The sequence below is a fragment of the Nelumbo lutea genome, chromosome 8 (assembly GCF_056320005.1).
Source record: "Nelumbo lutea isolate HS-2025 chromosome 8, American lotus-T2T, whole genome shotgun sequence".
NCBI lineage: Eukaryota > Viridiplantae > Streptophyta > Magnoliopsida > Proteales > Nelumbonaceae > Nelumbo > Nelumbo lutea.
Window position 1 is genome coordinate 333,410 of NC_142691.1, and position 22,356 is coordinate 355,765.

Here is a 22,356-nt window from a genome sequence, read left to right on the forward strand (position 1 = left end):
TCTTCTTCTTCCTCTTGCTGGTTCAGGTTACTGTAGCAGTAGTCGAAGCATATATATTACGGTTTCAAAATGTTTGCAAAAGGTTTTAATTCCCGGGATCCATGTGAGTAGAGAGTGTAACACTGTTCCTTGCAGCCAAGGGAGAGGTCCTCTCTTGTCGGGTAGTGTTTGAACATTATGGGCTGAGAGGTTAAGTGTAAGACCATTGAGGGTAATACCTGATGGCCTAATCTTGCATATGCCCACAGTCCTTGGGTTTTTATAAGGTGCCTTGACCCAGGGACCACTTAGTGTAAGTGTTGGGCCCATTAAGAGCCCATAGTGATGGGCTCAGGGGTTCACTGTTTCCTACAGTTAATTCGGCCAGGCCTTGTAAGCAGAGGCTGGGCTGAACCCATGTGGCTGATGTGTAGATCAATGTTTGGGTCCCACGCCATACAAGGATACCCAACTGGGCAGCAGTTTGGAGGCTGAATGAGCACATGGACTTAATGGGCCTAAAGTCCAAATCGAACTGGTTTAATTTGATTAATTAAAGAGGGACGGTTCTGGGATTTGGATCAGCAGATAGGATAGGGAGTTATCCCTATCCACTCAGAGAGTCCAGATCCAAATAATGATTTGGATTAGGAAACTTCTAATTAGATTAGGAGAACTGATCTTAATCTGCAGATAAGATAAGGACTTATCCTTTTTCCTTAAAGAGAGTCCAGATCCAAATACAAATTTGGATTAGGAAACTCCTATTGAGATTAGGAGCTTCTCTCTTTAAGGCTATAAATAGAGGAGGAGGGCGAACCCTACTTCACCCAACAAGATTTCAGATCCAAGAGAGAAGACAACTCCAGTGAGACTGATGCCTTCTTCTGCTCTTGCCTCCCTCTATTGCTGCCGCCATTGCCAGTTCATTCTCCACCAGTAGGAGTGATCAATAAGTGTTCTTAATATCAGTTTTTGGTGAAAAACTGATATGAAGTCGTGCTCACTCACCCTCCATCGAATTCTTGCTGAAGAGTTCGGTTCTTGGGAAGAATCACCTACTGATTCTGCTCCACCCTACGCTGTGTCATCTTCAGTGGGAGCAGTCTTTGGCGTTCTCCTTGGGCGTGAACACCTTCATTGGGAGTTACTACTACTCTGTATCAGGTATATCATTCTCCTACCTTTTGGTTTCAGATTTGGTTCGGTTTAGGGTTCAAGACTGATCCTTGAAAATGCAGTTTTCTAAAATAGGGAATGTGATTCCCATATGGGAGAGAGAAATTTTTGAAATTTCACCCTACCTACCTGTAGGGCTTGGCTATCTGTATGATGGATCTATCATCCCTTCACTAAGAATTGTGAGGTATTTAAAAGGGGCCCTGGTCATGGTTTGATATACAAAAGTGGAGGAACACTTGAAATAGAAGGGTATACTGATGCTGACTGGGCTGGTTCTATGTCTGATAGGCGGTCTACCACAGGTTATTGCACTTTTCTGAGGGTAATCTAGTGACATGGAAAAGTAAGAAGCAGACAGTCGTGGCAAGAAGCAGTGCAGAGGAGAATATAGAGCTATGGCACATACTGCTTGTGAATTAGTGTGGCTAAGGAACCTTCTACAGGAGATAGGATACAACATTAATACTCCAATGAAGCTCTATTGTGACAATCAGGTTGTAGTTCATATTTCTTCTAATCCGGTGTTTCATGAAAGAACCAAGCACATAGAGGTTGACTGTCACTTTGTGAGAGAGAATGTGCTGAATGGAGTGATAGACACTGCATACGTTAATACAGGAAACCAATGGGCAGACTTATTTACAAAAGGGTTGAGTCGGGGAAAAGTGGACTACATATGTAACAAGCTGGGATTATATGATATATACTTACCAGCTTGAGGGGGAGTGTTAGTGTAGGGGTATTTCTGTCTTTATACTTACGTTGAGGTTGCTGATCTGTAATATTATATTAGAACTAGTGTCCCTCACTTAAATAAGGGCACATGTGTCTTTTCCATTATATTAATAATATAAAAACATGTCTGGCCAAATGGGAGAGTGACTTTTTCCCTAATTTGAACCAGACTTTTCTTCTCTCCTTTTCTCCTCCTTTCTCTCTCTCTTTCTTCCCTCTTTCTTCCTCTTTCTTCTTGGTTGTTATCAGACTAACATAACTCAAAGGCAGGTCGAATTATAACAAATGTCAACAAAATAATTTCTTAGAAAGAGACTAGCTTACTTCAAGCTCCGAATATGACATGGCATTTGCACTTTGGCCCACTTCACACCTAACAAGGTGAAAAGACCCTCCTGCAGCTTCGATAATATCCAAAGCCTCGTTTATTAGAAATTGATCAAATAAATGTCCACTTAAAGAGACCTGTCATATGTAAAGAAAATTAGAATCATCCAATAAGTTATAGTGTAACAAATATTAACAAATAGAAAAAAAAAGGTCAACCATCAATGATATCCACATAAGAGGAAGACAAAGGCAAAAGGCAGTAGCCTTATGAGAGTCTATAATAAATTGAGACAGCCCTCACAAAATTGAATAATAATTAACACAGGAAAAGAGGGATGAGAAAATAAAACTTACCAATGTAGTGTATTTCTTTTTCTTCAAGTGGCCACTTGCAGGACTAATTGGCATATCACTACATAATGGGGAAAAGGGTTTACAATTAAAAAATCATACAAGGATATTTACATTACATTTTCAGTGCATTGTGCTTCTTAACAATTGAAACAATTTATGAAGTGACAAATTCAACTCATATTTTCCTCGGATTCTCATATGAGAAGTTTAACATCAGTTGCATGACGTATCCAGATGAATCAAACATAAAAGAAAAAGAAAGAATCCCATTCAAGCCATGTGAAGAAAAAAAAAAGGAAAGTTGAAGATGTTGATTCAAGTCTTTACTTATCATAGTTATTTTTGTCAAAGATTTTAAAAAGCACATTATGATTTGGATCATTAGAATGCTAATATGAGTAGCCACTTTGTTAAAGTATTGCAGTGAGGGCAATTTAGTTAGTCTTATGCTTGTTACGAATGGTCGACTTACTAGGGGAAGTATGGAACCTTCGCCTTATTTTGTATAGTTATTAGTTTCCAGATTTGTCCAGGTTCAAGCACCAAGGCGAGGCTAGGCAATGGGGGGGGGGTACCTTGTCACCTAGTCACCTAGGTGGGTTCCTAGGCGACACCTAGGCAAAATGTTTTTGTTGATTAAACCCTAATAAATAAGAAAATAAAATAAAAAGAAGTCAGTATATATAAACACACAAACTGAATATTTTAGTTTAATAATGTCTATTTTCATAATTATAACCTCAAAAAATTAAGAATATAAAAGTTTTTATAACACATGTACAAAACTGCTAGGCGACTAGGTGAGGCAAGCCCCCAAGGGCACCCTGCCTAGGCGTTGCCTTGACAACTATGATTATCCCCACACTTAATTAGGGGCAGTAATGTCTTTGTTCACTAATGATAAATATACAAGTCACACTGCCTGGGGAGAGTGTAATCTCCTTTTTTCTCCTTTCTTTTCTGTTTGTATTGTTTTATCCTCTATACCTGTTTGCAACTTTACACAATTGACATGGTTTTAGAGCACTTCTACAAGGCTGTGATCTCTTCTCTAGGCTTGGCTCTACTCTCTTGGATTTGTTTTTAGGGAGGACAACAGGTTAGTAGGGCTGAAATCTCTCTTCGTTTTTCTTTTTCTTATTGTAGTCACCATGAGTGACAGGTTGAGGTGTGTGTAGTGGCTTAAATCCCTCTAAGGTGATAGAATAATGTTAATCAAATCTACCTTGGCGAACTTCCCAGTGTACTAGCTCTCAGTGTTCATGTGCCCAAGGAAAGGACCACCTGGAGAAGTGTGACTTAGTGTGTACAAGTAAGAAACAAGGAGGTTTAGGGGTAAGGAATGTGACTTGGAAGAATCAAGCATTTTAAGGGAAATGGTTGCGGAGACTACCTCTAGAGAGTGAGAAGCTTTGGCATAAGGTGATAGCAAGTATACATGGGTTGATGCAAAATGGCTGGGATGTTATTCACCAAAAAAAAAAAGGCTGGGATGCTGGTGTGTCAAACAGAGCTACCTTGGCCTCTCCCTAGACATCTACTCATGTGGTACCCCCTCTTTTCCTTAATCCAATTAGGTATTCTTCTTACTCAAGGACTAAAATCCTGTTTTAGGAGGATCTTTGGGTGAGTGACTCTACCTTAAATGATGCTGGTGGAACCGCCATCTTGGAAGTCTCTTCGAGGGAGACTTAACCTCCTGAAATAGAGAAATATAGAGAGGGGGATAGAGGAAAATGAAGGAAAAACCAGAGAAGGTAAGAGAAATCAGGTTCTGTAATTCCATAATCTCTATTACAGACCAAAACTATATATATAAACCATGAAGATGTAATCATGCCAAATGATCTCAATCATGTGTTGTCACAACCGTCTCTGACACCAGATCGCCTGACATGGCCTTGTTTTTATTCCTGCTAATGAACTTCTGTGTGGGGAGGGACCTTGCCCTCAAGGTCCATGTTAGGAAATTTGTTATGAAGATGTAAGTAGGGCTACCATGCAAGGTTTAAAATGTCGATGTTGGTGGAAATGTCAGTCACCCAAATATAAGAAACATGTCGGAAATGGCAGAAGTATCGTATGGAAATATTGTAAAAAATATAGACATGGTGGAAACATTGTAAAATATGCAGAATATAGAATGATATTTTATGAAATGATAGAAGAAGCATAGACACACCTTTTTAAATTATTATCTTGTTCCAAATCATTAAACAAAGCTAAGAAAATAAGGTTATAGACAAAAAAAATATGTTATGAAGTTGCCCTGTAAATCTTATTAGACTTCAAGATAGAATGAGTTAAAGGCTTAAAGCAAAATTTAAACTCATAAAAAATGCAAATGGTTGTAATAGATCAACCAAATAATCTATTACACAAACAAAACAAATATTTGACTTCATGTTTGAAATGAATATTGAGCTAGTTCAAAGTGGTAATCATGTAAGTTTGGTGGACAATAACTTGTTACTTTACATACCTACAATATTTGTTACCAACTTATGTTATAATACTATCTCTTGTATTCCACATAGTACCGGTAGTGTTCATTGGGGAATATGTCAATTGTAGTAGAATTTCATGTTGCTACCCATGGAAGTGGAAATGGAAATATGTCATGGAAACTCTCCCTTGTACTCCACATACTGTTGGTAGTCTTCATTGGGGAAATGTCAATTCTAGTAAAATTTCCTGTCGCTACCCATGAAAATGGAAATATGTCGTGGAAATATTAGGGAAATTAGGGACATTTTAAACCATGCTCCCACGTAGCATCTTTAGGTGGTAGCCCGATCCATTCCACCTTGGCTTCAGGAATGGTTTGGTGTCCTTGTTCCAACCAAACGAAAATCAACAATCTTGGTGGGCTATGTCTCTAAGTCATCTTCTTTTGAGAAACGTGGAAATGTGGTTGTTACACTACTATGCTACCCAATGGCCTTCTCGAGGAGGGTAATGTGGAACACTAGGTGGATTTTAGAGGCCGCTGGCAGCTCCAAACGATAGGCCATAGGCCCAATCCTTTCCAGAATTTAGAATGGCCCATAGTACCTAGGTGCGAGCTTGTACCAAACTCGTCTGACCACTGAGATCTTCTTGTAAGGGTGTAACTTCAAGTAGGCAAAATCACCACTTGGTATTCTAGCGGGCAATGGCGGGCGTCATATTGGGTCTTCATCTTGTGTTGGGCCCTTGCCAGATTGTTCTTTAAAAGTTGAATTACTTCATCCCTATCCATTAATTGGGTTTCTACCTCGGCTACCTTGGTAATGCCATATTCATAGGGAAGGGTAGATGGGGGATCACGATCATTGAGGCTATGTTTGGTTTGAAGGAAAATGGAGGGAAAGGAAGAGAAAGGTAGGGAAACGTTTACAAACCTTGTATAGGTTCTCCTGTCTTTCCCTTCCTTTCCCTACCTTTTTTCCTTCAAACCACACATAACCTTAGGGCCTTGAAAGGTGTCATACCCATTTCCGACTAGAAGGTTGTGTTATATCCATTGCCTTGGCTTGTTTCCTGAAAAGCACCTAAGGTAGGTCTCCAAACATCGATTAAGCACTTCGGTCTGCCTGTTTGTTTGCGAGTTGTAGCTGGTGGACTGGTGCAGTTGAGTTGCCAGTAGTTTGAAGAATTCCTTCCAAAAATTGACGAGGAAGGTGGGGTCCCGATCTGATACAATGGACTTGGGAATCCCATGTAGTTTGGTGATATCCTCGATAAATACCTCTACGATCATTGCTGTCGAGTAGGGGTGAGGCGGGGCGACCATGATAACTGTGACCATGATAACTGACTTGCTAGTGGAAGGAGCCCAAAAATGAAGTCCATTGATACATCCTCCCAAACCTGCTCAGGAATCTTGAGGGGTCGAAGCAATCCTACTGGAGCTTGAGCAAGGTATTTATTTTGCTGACAGATAGTTCACTCCTGTACATATTGCTAGACCTCACGACACATCCCGACCCAGTAATAGTGGCTACCCAAGCACTTGAGAGTACACAGGATCCCCGAGTACCCCCTAAGGAGAAATCATAGAAGAGCTTCAACAGTTTCCTCTTGTGGGCCAAGTTCTGGGCCACCACAAACTTTCCCTTGAAGAAGAGATCAAGCCCATTCATGGCATACCTCGGAGCCTGGGTTGGATCTTGTTGTATTGTGGGTCTTGTTGGGCTTCCTAGTGTAAGGCCTCAATGAGAGGGGAAATGGTATCTGAACATGTAAGTTGGGCTAGGCTTTCAACCCGAGACAACGCATCAACAACTCTGTAAAATCCCTATTGGATTCTAGGTTAAAGTAGAGAAGAAGAGAAGGAAGAAGAAGAGAAGAAGAAGAAGAAGAAGGAGGAGGAGAAGAAGGGTTCGGCTAGATGAGGAAAATCAGTCCTCTCTAGTCGACCCACTTGTATTTATCTCAAAATAAGTTCGGTTACAAGAAAGACTATATTGCCCCTCATAAGTGATGGGACACACAACTTAGACCTGAATAAAACAGACCTTTCACTCTCACACAGATACATCCAAATGACCAAAATACCCCTATTTTGTGAACTCTAACACTCCCCCTCAAGCTGGAGAGTATATGTCATATAGTCCCAACTTGTCACAAATATAATCTACTCTGCCTCAAGACAATCCCTTTGTAAAGAGATATGCCCACTGATTTCCCAAGCTCCCATGAGATGTGGTTATCACTCCACCAATCACTTTCTCTCTTACAAAGTGACAATCATCCTCGATATGCTTGGTTCTCTCATGGAAGACTGTATTGGAAGAGATGTGAACAACTTCTTGGTTATCACGGTAGTCTCATGGGTTTGTCAATTGAGAACCCCATCTCTTGTAGTAAGTTCCTCAACCATACCAGTTCACATGTGGTATGAGCCATAGCTCTATACTCAGCTACTGCACTACTTCTTGCCACCACTGTTTGTTTCTTGCTCTTCCAAGTTACAAGATTGCCACCAAGGAAGGTACAATACCCTGTAGTTGATCTCCTGTCTGATACAAAACCAACCCAATAAGCATTTGTATACCCAACTATCTCAAGGGGCCCTCCACTTTTATATAGCAAACCATGGCCTGGAGCACCCTTCAGGTACCTAACAATCCTTAGAACTGCTTCACAATGAGGAATCCGAGGATGTTGCATAAACTAACACACCATACTCATAGCAAATGATATATCTGGTCGGGTAATGGTCAGATAATTCAACTTTCCCACCAACCTCCTGTATCTTCCAGGATCATCAAACTCCTCACCTGCATCAACACTCAAGTTGACATTCAGTTCCATAGGAGTCTGCTGGTTTAGCACCTAACAATCCTGTTTGTTCAAGTAGGTCAAGAACATATTTTCTTTGACATAAGTTAATTCCATGTCTTAACCTTACAACTTCTATTCCCAAGAAGTACTTCAGCTTACCCAAATCATGCTCGTGGAGCCATAAATTGCCTTCCTCAATGAGCAACAAACCTAGCGGTTTGTTTCAGTCTACAAACCTTACCATCCTCCCCCTGAGCAACAAACCCTAGCGGTTGCTCCATATACACATCCTCAATGAGATCACCATGCAAGAAGGCATTTTGAATGTCTAGTTACAAAAGAGGCCAGTCATACATAGTAGCTAAGGAAATCAGCACCTGAACTGAACCAATTTTAGCTACAGGAGAAAATGTCTCCATATAGTCCACACCATACAACTAAGAATAGCCCTTGGCCACTAACTTGGCCTTCAATCGTTCCACACTGCCATCTGGGAGATGCTTCATTGTGTAGACCCACTTACACCCAACAACATGCTTACTAGGAGGAAGAGCAGTGAATTCCCACGTGTGGTTGTGTTGTAGAGCAAATAGTTCCTCTTCCATTGCTTGTCGCCACCCTGGGGAGGTAAGGGCTTCCTGGACAGTCTTGGGAATGGAAACATATGATAGCAATGATATAAAGTTGCGATAAGCAGAAAGGTGAGCAACGAAAACATAGTGGGAAATAGGATGAGAAGTACAAGTAAGTTTACCTTTCTGCAGGGAAATAGGAAGATCAAGGTTCGAGAGAGAAGAAGCAACCATAGGATCTGTCGACGAGGGCTGGATTGGAGAAGGGGCCGATGCGCTTCTATGAGTATACACTTGTCTGATTGGTAGCCTCTCAGTAGTAACTGGCACGGGAGGAGGAACTACAGGGGGAACTGCAACTGGAATGGGAACCACAGGAAGAGGATCCTCAACAGGGACAGGAAGAGGAACTATAGGGGGAGGAGAAAGAACCACGGTGTCCGAGAAAAAAGGAACCGATTCAAAGAAGGTGAAATCAAAGCACACAAATGACTTATGGGAGTTAGTGTTATAGAACTTATACCCTTTCTGAGTCCTGGAGTATCCAAGGAAGATAAACTTAGTAGCTCGTGCATCTAACTTGTCTAAACCAGGACCCAAATTTTGAACAAAGCAAACACACCCAAAGACTCTCGGGGTAAGAGGAAACGGGGACAAGGTGGGAAACAACACGGAGAAGGGGGATTGACTTCCAAGGATGGACATGGGCATCCGATTGATGAGAAAATATGATGTGAGGACAACATCACTCCAAAAACGCTTTGGGACATTCATATTAAGCATCATAGACCAAGCAGTTTCAAGGAGATGTCGATTTTTGCGTTCAGCTACACCGTTCTGTTGTGGGGTGTAGGAACACGAGGTTTGATGAATTATCCCATGGTGCTCTAAGTATTGTTGAAATGGTGTTGAGATGTAGTCTTTTGCATTATCGAAGCGAAGAATTTTAATATGAACACCAAACTGTGTACATATTTCGGCATAAAATTTCTGAAAAAATGGAGAACAATTCACTGCGATCTTTCATAAGATAAATCCATGTCATTCTTGAAAAGTCATCAACAAAAACTACAAACTACTTATAGCGATTGTATGACATCACTTTGATTGGACCCCAAACATCAGAATGAACTAAAGAAAAAGGACTCAAAACACGACTATCAACTCTTGGACTGAAAGAGACTCTATGATGTTTCCCAAGCTGACACGATTCACAATCCAACAATGAAAGATGACTCAAAGAAGGAACTAGCAACTTGAAAGTTTTGAGAGAAGGATGACCAAGTCTGCAATGCCATTGAAGAGGAGTAAGAGACGACTGAAAGGCTACTGGAGGGCTACCACCATCAAGGTAATACAATCCACCTGCCTCATGCCCTCCACCAATCTTCATCCCCGTCTTGAGATCCTGAAACACACAAGAAGAGGGATAAAAGGTTATGGAACAATTAAGTGACTTGGTTAATTTACTAACAGACATAAGGTTAAAAGAGAACTTAGGTACATATAAAACAAATGATAAGGATAAGGAGGAGAGATCAACATCACCAACACCACAAATGGGAGATGTAGAACCATTAGCAAGAGTAACTGTTTGAGATGTGGAGGATTGAGAAAGAGAAGAGAATACATTTGGAGTCCCAAACATATGGTCCGAGGCTCCGGAGTCAATGATCCAGTGTGAAGGCTTGGAAGCTAGCAAGCCATACCTGAATGGGCAAGGGTAGTTGTGTTCTGCTGAGAACATGTCTGAAGGAACTGCTCATATACTGCACGAGGTACACTCACCATCTCCTTCCTAGAAGCACCAGTAGATGTGGAGGGAATCTTATCTGTTTGCAGATTTTCACTAACCGTACCACTGCCCCTAGTCATAGCATGGTTAGCCCAAGTGTTAGGTGGACCATGTAAATCATAGCAGAAATTAACAGTGTGCCCCTCTAATCCACAGTAAGTACACTTCCTAGGAGCATTACTTCTTCCTTTACGACGACCTCCCCCTGAGTCTCGACCTCCACTCTGGCCACCAGCACGATTAAACATGGGACCACCTCGGTTTCTTGGAAGTCCACGGCCACCACTACCACCACTTCTATTTCCACGACCTCCACCTCTAGCTACCACCAAACCAGATCTGTCTGAGAGAGAAGAATGATCTGCAGACTCAATAGATGTCCTCCTAAGACAGGCAAACATTTCTTCAAGTGAGGGAAGAGCAGACCCTCCCAGTATTTGTGCACGGACAGGTTCATATTCAGCCTTCAAACCTACCAGAAATCTAGTCACATCAAGTTGCTCACGTTGTTGTTGCTGAACCTGAACATCCGGTGTTAGGGGATGATACACATTAAGCCCATTTCTGATGTTCCTCAAACTTGCATAATTTTCTTCCAAGCTCTGGCTGCCTTGCTTCAGATTGAAGTACTCTTGGTACATCTGATACTCCCTAGCTGTATTGTCTTGCCCGAAATACAGTTTCTTAGCATGATCCTAGATCTCTTTAGCTGTATCTAGGAACATAAAGTTCACATTGATTTTTGGTTCCATGCTATTCCACAACCATGTCATAATTTGAGCATCCTCCTACTCCCAGTCACTAAACCCTAGAGAGTCAGAGGAAGGCTTTTCCTCTCTCACATGCTTCACTTTCTTCTTGGCCTTCAAGAACACCTCCACCGACTTGGCCCAAGGCATAGTTCTCACCATTCAGCTTAATGGATGTCATTTGAACATTCGGATAATCTGGAGAGGTCATAACTCCAGTTTTGTTGTCACTACCATCTCCGGTTGATGACATTTTTAACTAAATCTGCTCTCCTCACAAGAAAGTATGAACACCACTACACAGCACAAGAGTTTACTTTCAACTATTCAGAAACATCTACACACCATTCAACACAGTACACCACCACCACACCACTGCTGTCGTGAACTTCAGCAGCCAAAAACAACTACTTTCAACACACATACGAGGTATAAACAGAGGAGAACACACACCACAGCATACTAGTCACTTCATACCTCCACAAAAAAAAAAAAAAATTGAACCAAAGCACAGCATCTACAGTCCACTACTTGGCGAAAAACAAAATTGTTCATACCTGTCCACAAACAGCCCTCTTCGTATCACAGAATAGAGGGCTTCTAGTACACCACCTCAACGACCACCACCACAGTAACTGGAGGCATACTCACCTCCAAAACCACAAAACGACCACTCCTTTTTTGGCCTCTTGATGAGCTGCAACTCAGGCTAGAAGAAAATCAAAGAGGGCTGGACTGGTTGGCGGCAAACACAGAAAGAAGAAAAACAGTGAGAAAAAAAGAAAAAAGAGGAAAAGAGAACTAGGTTTTATTGCTCTGATACCATGTAAAATCCCTATTGGATTCTAGGTTAAAGTAGAGAAGGAGAAGAAGGGTTCAGCCAGATGAGGAAAATCAGTTCTCTCTAGTCGACCCACTTGTATTTATCTCAAAATAAGTTTGGTTACAAGAAAGACTATATTGCCCCTCATAAGTGATGGGACACACAACTTGGACCTGAATAAAACAGACCTTTCACTCTCACACAGATACACCCAAATGACCAAAATACCCTTGTTCTGTGAACTCTAACAAACTCTATTGGCATCACCTCTTAGCTCAAATGGCTGAGAGAAATCTAGAAGGACTAACATCGGTGAAGAAAAACAGCCTTCTGAGATAAATGGACTATTCAAAAGGGTGCAGAAAAGTGACAGAACAGCAGAAACAAAGAAGAGAGAAGAGAAAAGAGGAAGAAGAAGGTGACAGCAATAAGGGTTCAGAGAGAGATTTTCGAATCTAATCTCCTCTTACTCCCTAATTCCTTTTCATTAACTTAATTTCAGTAATTTACAAAGAGGCCCTTAATTGGGCAAATAATTTAAAAAGACATAACATAAGAAAGGCCTATGTTGAGGCCCATTACAACAAAGAACATAAAGAAAAGAAATAAGAAACAGTCTATGGGCCATTCGGCCCATCTTCTCTACACTCCCCCTCAAGTTGAGCATAGATGTCAATCATGCCAAGCTTGCTAGTATCATGCTAAAGTTTAGCCTTGGAGATGCCCTTGGTAAGGAAATCAACTAACTGTCATTCAGAAGAGATAAATGGTAGACAAACTTCTCCAGAAGCCACTCTTTCTCGAATAAAATGTCTATCAACTTCAATATGTTTGGTTTTGTCATGTTGCACTGGATTGTGAGCAATGTTGATGGAAGCTTGATTATCACAATATAACATTAATGGCTTATTATACTCAATACCCAGTTCCTCCATCAAGGATCGAAGCCACAATAGCTCAAAAACTCCATGAGCCATGGCTCTGTATTCAGCTTCGGCTGAAGATCTAGCAACAACTGATTGTTTCTTGCTTCTCCAAGAAACAATATTACCTACCACCAGGCTATAGTACCCAAAAGTTTATCTTTTATCACCAATGTTTCCAGCCCAATCAGCATCTATGTAAGCTTCCAGTTTCATATGACCATGCTTTGCAAATAGAATTCCCTTTTCCAGGAGAACCCTTTAAATAACACAGAATTCGTTCTACTGGTGCCATGTGTCCCTGGGAGCATGCATGAACTCACTAATGCAGCTGACAACATATACAATGTCTGGCCAAGTCATGCATAGATAGAGTAGTTTCCCAAATAACCTCTAGAAGACTCCCTTATCTTTCAACAATACCCCATTTGAGGCAGAAAGTTTATGACTCATATCAATAGGAGTAGCAACTGGTCTAGCACCCATCTTCCCTGTTTCGGTGAGCAAGTCAAGCGCATACTTTCATTGAGAGATAAGGTTCCTATCCTTAGATCGAGCAACTTCAATGACAACAAAATATCTCAATTCCCCCAGATCTTTGATCTCAAACTCTATATGAAGGAAAGATTTAAGATCATTAATCCCTGTTATATCATTACCAGTCACAACTATATGATCAACATAGACAATAAGATATACTGCCAAAGAGACTCTCCTCGTCACAAAGAGGGTATGATCAGACTAAGTCTGTATATAGCCAAAGTTAACAAGGGCAGCCCTAAACCTTTCAAACCATGCCCTAGGTGATTGTTTAAGTCCATAAAGAGATTTTTTCAGCTTGCATACTTTTCCTTCCGTATCTATGTCATACATCCCCGGAGCAAGAGACATATAGACCTCCTGATGTAACTCTCCATTTAGGAATGCATTTTTTACATCCACCTGGTAAAGTGGTCAATCTGAATGTGCATCCATAGATAGCAGAACCCTCACAGAGGTCATTTTTGCAACAGGAGCAAAGGTCTCTAGATAGTTGTTGAAGTTCAACCTGCCCTAGAATTCTGTCTTGTTCGTTGATTGTAAAGTAAAGTGAACAGCAAGAAGTAGAAGTAGGAGAGGAAAGAAGAAGAGAGAAAAGAGAGAAGGTTTGGTTCAAATTAGAGAAAAAGTTATCCCTAGATTCGGCCAGACTTGTTATTATATTATTAACTTATTGGAAAAGACTTATGTGCCCTTATTTAAGTAAGAGGCACTCGAACTAACATAACAGTACACATCAAGTGGCAACATGGAATTACACAACCATATTTCCTTAGCAGTGTTTGCCCATAAGAAATTTTTACTTATATGTGGCAACATGGAATTACACAACCAAGTCATCACCATATAATTTTCCTGCACCCACCGGGAGTTACTAGTTTCGGGTTTCACCTCTTCACCAGTGATATACCCTAATTTCCCACGAGCCCCATTGGCCATCTTTGCAGGTTGTGACCATTTCAAGTAGTTTGCACCATCCAACCTAACTGTAGTAATGGTTCCAGCCCCGAAGGGGTCTCCAACACCCCCTCCCACTGGTCCCATTTCATTCCTGGGCTTATTTTCAACTCTATGGCCCTCCATGCTTCTCAACAAAGGTAAAGAAAATAACTAAAAAATGCAGCAAGATCAAACAAGACACCTTTTGGAACCAACAACACTTTCTTGGTGTCCTGGGCTTTCTTCCCACAAAAGATTCCTTTTCTGTGGGATGGGAGAAGAGAGAGAAAAGACAACTGCCCTCTCTAGAAGCCTCCAAACCTCGTGGAACTTGAATCGCCCCTTACAAAAAACTCCAAGGAACCCTAAAAAACTAGGGCGCCACTTCCTAGGTCAAAATTGAAGAGTCCAGAAAAACAAGACTCTTCTCCTTTCTCCAATTTTTCCTGATTCTGATGAGAAACCCTAGACCAGCTACAAGGCACACAGATCCATCAAGAAAATCCAAAAACTGGGCTTACCTGAGAGCTTCGATCAGCCTCTTAAATCACCATGCAGTCGGCCGATCTAGGGCTGCATGAGAGAACAACTTCAAGAACCTTCAACCTGCTCTGATACCAAGTAGAAATCACTATTTGCTTATTCAGTCAAGCTTCTTGTGAGAGAAAGAGGGGGAAGGTGAATATTTCAGCAGTAGAGAAGGAAGGAGAAGAAGAAAAGAGTAGGAGGTCAACTAGAGTTATGAAAAAGTTAACCCTAGCCGCCAGCCCCTCATTATATTTATATTTAACTTAAAGATGAGATATTACAAGGATGCCCTTAGTAGGGCGGCTACTAAAACTGAATAGTCACAACTTTAAAAAATAAAAAAACTAATGGGCCGAAGGCCCAACAACTTCCTAATTAAATAAAAACAAACTAAAGACAAACCGGGCCACTCAACAAAACAAACCGGCCCACTCAACAAGTCTAATAGTTTGACTCCTAGGATTATTATGAGTTTAGAGTCTTTAAATATGTATGGACATTTTACACAGAGCAATGAAATATATTAAGTTTTCTTCAGCTTATGCTAACTATGGTGAGTGATTCCTGTGCCCTGGAGTGATTCTAGGCACCTTGTGTGAGTGATTCCAGGTATTTTTCTCTCTTCTTCCTCTCCCTATTTTCTCTGTTATTCCTTCAAAAAGCCATTACAACCATCAACAACCATAAAATTCTGATCAAAGAAGACTATTCAACATTCTCTAAGGACTTCTTGGATGTGCTCTTTTCCTAAAAAAATTGTATGTTCCCAAATTGGTCACAAGTTAAGCTTTGATTAGTGTAGATAATTAAGGAATTATAGTAGTTAGACTTGTTGAAGTTCGACCTGCCCTAGAATTTTGTCTTGTTCGTTGACTGTAAAGTAAAGTGAACAACAAGAAGAAGAAGTAGGAGAGGAAAGAAGAAGAGAGAAGGTCTGGTTCGAATTAGAGGAAAAAAATATTTTTCCTAGATTCGGCCAGACCTGTTATCATATTATTAACTTATTGGAAAAGACTTAAGTGCCCTTATTTAAGTAAGAGGCACTCGAACTAACATAACAGTACACATCAACATTCTCAACAAGTGCAAAGACCAAAATACCCCTTCACTAACACCACTAACACTCCCCCTCAAGTTGGTGAGTATATATCATATAATCCCAGCTTGTTACATATGTAGTCCACTCTCCCCCAACTCAAACCTTTTGTAAACAAGTCTGCCCACTGGTTTCCCGTACTAACATATGCAGTTTCTATCACTCCATTCAGCACCTTCTCTCTCACAAAATGACAATCAACTTCGATGTGCTTGGTTCTTTCATGAAACACCGGATTGGAAGAGATATGAACCGTTGCCCGATTGTCACAATAGAGCTTCATTGGAGTACTGATGTCATATCCTATCTCCTGTAGAAGGTTCCTTAGCCACACTAATTCACAAGCAGTATGTGCCATGGCCCTATATTTTGCTTCTACACTGCTTCTTGCCACAACTGTTTGCTTCTTACTTTTCCATGTTACCAGGTTACCCCTCAGAAAGGTGCAATAGCCTGTGGTAGATCGTCTATCAGACATAGAACCTGCCCAATTAGATACCTCACAATCCTTAGCACTACATTCTAATGTGGGACCAAAGGTTTCTGCATGAACAGACTCACCACACTAACCGCAAATGAAATATCAGGCCTAGTAATGGTTAGATAGTTTAGTTTGCCTACAAGTCGTCGGTATCTGCCAGGGTCTTCAAATACTTCACCTATATCACTGCTCAGCCTCGTATTTGTTTCCATAGGTGTCTCAGTCGGTTTAGTACCCAACAACCCTGTTTCTTCCAGTAAATCAAGCACATATTTCCTCTTACACAAATTAATGCCATGCTTAGATCTTGCTACCTCTATGCCCAAAAAGTATTTCAACTTGCCAAGGTCCTTTGTCTGAAAGTGTTCCTGTAGGAATGCCTTTAATCTGTCAATGCCCATTTTATCATTTCCAGTCACAACGATATCATCCACATACACCACCAATATTATTTTGCCTACCGAAGAGTCAAGACTGAAGACAGAATGATCAACTTGGCACTGTTTCATACCAAACTTCTTGACCACCTCATTAAACCTACCAAACCATGCTCGAGGGGACTGTTTAAGTCCATATATAGCCTTCTTAAGTCTGCATACCTTACCATCCTCCCCCTGAGCAACAAACCCTGGTGGTTGCTCCATGTAAACCTCCTCGAGCAAATCACCATGCAAAAAGGCATTTTTGATATCTAGCCGATGTAGAGGCCAATCATACATAGCTGCAAGGGAGATGACGACACGAACTGACCCTATCTTAGCAACCGGGGAGAATGTCTCTGTGTAGTCAATGCCATAGGTTTGGGAGTACCCTTTGGCAACCAGCCGCGCCTTCAGGCGCTCAACACGACCATCTGGCAAATACTTAACACTATACACCCACTTACAACCAACAGCCTGCTTCCCAGGAGGAAGAGCGGTGAGGTCCCAAGTGTGATTATGATGCAGAGCAAAGAGCTCTTTTTCCATAGCACGACACCACTCTGGAGAGGTAAGGGCTTCCTACACATCCTTAGGAATAACCACGGAGGATAACAAAGAGATGAACTGGCAATGGGAGGCGGAGAGGTAAGTAAGTGAAACAAAATTGGAAATAGGGTGAAGGGTGCAGGTATGTTTACCTTTCCGGAAGGCAATAGGAACATCTAGGTCGGAAGCTGGTGTCGGAGCTGGAGCTGGATCTGTCGGCGGTGATGAAGTCGGAGGAGTTGCAGCCGGTACACGCGGGCGATGTGTATACACGTGACGGATGGGTGGACGGTCAACAGACGGTGGCACCGGAGGCAAGGACGTAAGCATGACTGGAACCAAAGGAGGTGGATCAGCCACAGGAAGAGGAAGAGGAAGAGGAGGTGGTGATGTGAAGGAAGCAGCATCACCGGACCCCACGAAGAACGGAGTAGACTCGAAGAATGTAACATCAGCACATACCAAGGAACGACAAGAACTGGGATGATAACACTTCTACCCTTTCTGAGTTCGGCAATAGCCAGGGAAGATACACTTTAGGGAACGTGCATCTAACTTGTCAGTCCCGGGACCCAGATTATGAACGAAGCAGACACAACCAAATACCCGAGGAGGAAGCAGAAACAGAGACATGTTGGGGAATAAGACACTAAAAGGAGAACGGCCATCAAGAATAGACGTGGGCATCCGATTAATTAAGAAACAAGAGGTGAGCATTGCATCGCTCCAAAAGGTTTTAGGAACATTCATGCGGTGCATGAGGGAGCGTGCCGTTTCTACAAGATGTCGGTTCTTTCTCTCAACAACCCCATTTTGTTGCGGAGTGTAGGCACAGGAAGTTTGGTGTATAATGCCATGTTGGTCCAAGTATTCTTGAAAAGATGAAGACAAAGTATTCACGACCATTATCAGAACGGAAAATTTTGATGTGAACACCAAATTGATTGCGGATCTCAGCATAAAATTTCTGGAATATGGCAAATAATTCACTTCTTTCTTTCATTAAATAGAGCCACGTCATTCTTGAACAGCCATCAACAAAAATAACAAAATATCTATATCCATTATATGACATCACTTTATAAGGACCCCACACATTTGAATGAATTAAAGAAAAAAGACTCGACACACGGTTATCGACCCTAGAACGAAAGGGAACACGATGGTGTTTCCCAAATTAACATGACTCACAATCTAAAACAGAAAGTTGACTCAATGAAAGGACTAAGGACTGCAACACTTTCAGCGAAGGATGACCAAATCTACAATGCCACTGGAGATGAGAAATGGATGACTGAAGGGCCATTGATGTTCTTCCACCACAATCAAGATAATACAGTCCACCGGCTTCATGCCCTCCACCAATCTTCATCCCCGTCTTGAGATCCTGAAAACACACATAGAGTGGTAAAATGTGATGGAGCACTTAAGGGACTTGGTCAGCCTACTAATAGACATAAGATTAAATGGAAGCTTAGGTACAAATAAAACAGAGGATAGGGATACAGGGTCTAGGTCAACATTACTAACACCACAGATAAATGATGTGGAGCCATTAGCAAGGGTAACAGATTGTGATGTTGAGCAATGGGTGAGAGATGAAAACACACCTGGAGTTCCCGTCATGTGATCGGAGGTTCCAAGTCAATAATCCAGGGGTTGGGTGTGGATGCCAAACAATACCTGAGTGTGCAAAGGTAGCTATGTTCTGCTGCGACTTGGATTGAACAAACCTTTCACACTCATCCCGAGGAACACTCACCATCTCCTTGTCTGGACCATCTGAGGGAGTAGAAGGCATCGGATCAGCTGCCCGGTTCTCCTGTCTAGAGCTGAATTTGGTGTCACTAGTCATGGCATGGTTGGCCCACGTCGAGGGAGGACCATGTAAGTCATAGCAGTAGTTAATAGTATGTCCATCCAAACCACAATGAGTACACTTCCGTGGACCCGAGTCACGTCCTCTACCACGAGCTCCCCCTGAATCTCTGCCTCCAGTACGACCACCACCACGGATATGTGTAGGTCCACCACTACCACTCCTGCCGGGCTGGGCTCCTCGAACCCCACTTCTACCACCCCTCTCGACACTGCAAATGCTGATTTATCTGAGACATTAGAATCCATAGATCCAATGGAAGCCCTCCAAAGACGAGTAAACACCTCCTCTAAAGATGGAAGACCATATCCCCCTAGTATCTGGGCTCGTACTGGTTCATACTCAGACTTCACCCCCACCAGAAACCGTGTCACATCAAGCTGTTCTCGCTGTTGCTGTTGAACTTTAAACATCATAAGTGAGAGGATGATAGACGTTTAACTCATTACGGATATTTCTCACACTGGCATAGTACTCCTCAAGGCTCTGATTTCCCTGTTGCAGATTGAAATATTCCTGATACAGTTGATATACCCTAGTGGTATTATCCTGACCTGAATACAGTTTCTTAGCATGATCCCACACCTCTTTGGCTGTGTCAAGAAACATGAAGTTCACACTGATTCTGGGTTCCATACTGTTCCACAACCATGTGATGATCTGTGCATCTTCCTGTTCTCAGTCTTCATACTCCTGAGAATTAGCGGGGGGTTTCTCCTCTCTTATGTGCTTCACTTTCTTCTTTGCCTTCAGAAAAACCTCTACAGACTTGGCCCAAGGGACATAGTTCTCTCCATTCAGTTTAATGGAGGTCATTTGGACATTCAAGTAGTCAGTAGATATCATGACACTAGGTTTACTATCACTGTTTTCTGCCATTGCCGAACTCCCTTATCACTGAATTCTGAGCACAAAACACTGCACACTACACACAAACACTTCACCGAAAACTGCACACTGATTTCAACAGTAATAAATGCTGAGAACTGCAACACCACAAACCCTACTCACCGAAGTCTGCACACTAATTTCAGCAATATTAAATGCTGAAAACCACACTTGTAACACCACAAACCCTAATCCACAGCCACCGGAAGTTTCACCATTAAGTAGACGCTATTGCCCTTCGAATCACACACAAACCAGAATAAACCCTAGCATACTGCAATCTGAAAACCCATCATATGAATTGTACTACACCTCTCATGTATTCCATAACAGAAAATATGCATAAAAAGAAACTTTACCTCATCGCCTGAAGGCCAACCACACGAAGGATTGAGACACCACTACACCACACGTACCAGCCCTAATTAGGGCTTCGAAACAACAAGAACCAATCACCAACGACACAATCGGAGACATAGGAACCTCCAAGGGAAGAGGGCGATCACTCCTTTTCAACCCTTTTCCCAGTCTCCAACTCACAGCTGAAAAACCCAAGAGAAACCCTAGTTCGAACGCGCAGAAGACAGAATTCTAGCAAGTCTGATTTGTTCAATGTGGCTCTGATACCATGTTGAAGTTCGACCTGCCCTAGAATTCTGTCTTGTTCGTTGACTGTAAAGTAAAGTGAACAGCAAGAAGTAGAAGTAGGAGAGGAAAGAAGAAGAGAGAAAAGAGAGAAGGTCTGGTTCGAATTAGAGAAAAAGTTATCCCTAGATTCGGCCAGACCTGTTATTATATTATTAACTTATTGGAAAAGACTTATGTGCCCTTATTTAAGTAAGAGGCACTCGAACTAACATAACAGTACACATCAACATTCTCAACAAGTGCAAAGACCAAAATACCCCTTCACTAACACCACTAACAATAGTCAATCCCATATGTCTGTGTATAACCTTTTGCAACCAACCTAGCTTTGTACCTTTCAATGGTGCAGAACTCTCACAGAGGTCATCTTTGCAACAGGAGCAAAGGTCTCCAGATAGTCAATCCCATATGTCTGTGTATAACCTTTTGCAACCAACCTAGCTTTGTACCTTTCAATGGTGCCATCAACATGATATTTGATGGTGAAAACCCACTTACAGCCCACTAGTTCCTTCCCTTCAGGCAAATCAACCACTTCCCAAGTGTCACTCTTATCCAGGGCATCAATTTCCGTTCTCATAGCATCCCTCCATTCTGGAATAGTAAGAGCTTCTAACACTGACCTGGGTATTGGGTTAGAAGCAACAAAAGAAGATTGTTCCTCCCTTGACTCATTTGAAGTAGAAGGAGATTCAAAAGAAGACTCAATTGGGACAGGAAGGGGGAGAGCAAACAACTATGATAGATTCTCCCCCTTTGGACAATGCCTCTCTTGAGAAGGATCATAGAAAGAAGAAGACTCATCAAATGTGACATCCATTGAGAAATACCAAGTTCTGGACTTTGGATCAAAGCAACAATAACCCTTTTGTGTGGAGGCATAACCAAGGAAAATGCACTTGTGGGCTTTTGGCTCAAATTTATGTCTCTAGGTAATTGGAATGTGTACATAACAAGTGCAGCCAAAGACACGGAGTGGAATAGGAAAAAGGTCATTGCCCAAATGAAGAAGACTGAAAGGGAACTTAAAACCCAACACTCTGGATGGCATACAGTTGATTAGGTAAGTTGCAGTGAGGACAACATCCCCCCAAAATCTTGTAGGGACATGTGAGGCAAACAGGATACTTCTTGCAACTTCAACAATATGCAGGTTTTTTCTTTCAGTAACTCCATTCTGTTCTGGAGTCCTAACACAGGAACTTTGGTGAATAACCCCCAAACCAATGAGATAACATGTTAGGTTTCTCTCAAAATATTCTTTTGCATTGTCAGATCTAAAAATTTTGATTCTAGTATCAAATTGGGTTAGAACAAATTCATGGAACTGCCTCACAAGTCTAGGAACTTTATCATGGGACTTCATAAAAAATATCCAAGCATATCGTGAAAAATCATCGATGAACAAGATAAAATATTTGTAGCCACCCATAGAGGGTAAGTGGTAAGGTCCCCACACATTAGAGTGCACAATATGGAATGGAGAAGAATATCTTTTATTACTCAAAGAATAACTGCTTCTACAATATTTTGACAACTCACAAGACTCACAATGAAGACTGGACAAATTAATTCCCTTAAATAGTTCTAGGAATAAATGACTCAATGCAGTAAAAGAAAGATGACCCAAACAAAGATGACATAACATGACACGACTGACGGACCCTGAAGATGTAGAT

General features: G+C 41.6%; 1 protein-coding gene across 14 annotated transcripts in view; it reads right to left on the reverse strand.

Moving 5' to 3' along the window:
- LOC148842059 (lysine-ketoglutarate reductase/saccharopine dehydrogenase bifunctional enzyme) overlaps positions 1-22,356 on the reverse strand; it is a 179,571-nt gene that overhangs the window by 67,867 nt on the left and 89,348 nt on the right. For 10 of the 14 annotated variants that reach the window (XR_016103340.1, XR_016103344.1, XR_016103338.1 and 7 more), the window contains exons 12-13: positions 2,581-2,638; positions 2,221-2,361 (exon numbers count right to left, since the gene is read on the reverse strand). Coding sequence is in view for 7 of the 14 variants with exons in the window: in XM_088958162.1 (XP_088814288.1) it covers positions 2,221-2,361; positions 2,581-2,638 (199 nt within the window). In the remaining 7 variants the exon portion in view is untranslated. Of the gene's footprint in view, positions 1-2,220; positions 2,362-2,580; positions 2,639-4,220; positions 4,280-22,356 lie in introns of all 14 variants that reach the window. The other 4 variants (XR_016103343.1, XR_016103342.1, XM_088958165.1 and 1 more) reach the window with 1 other exon arrangement.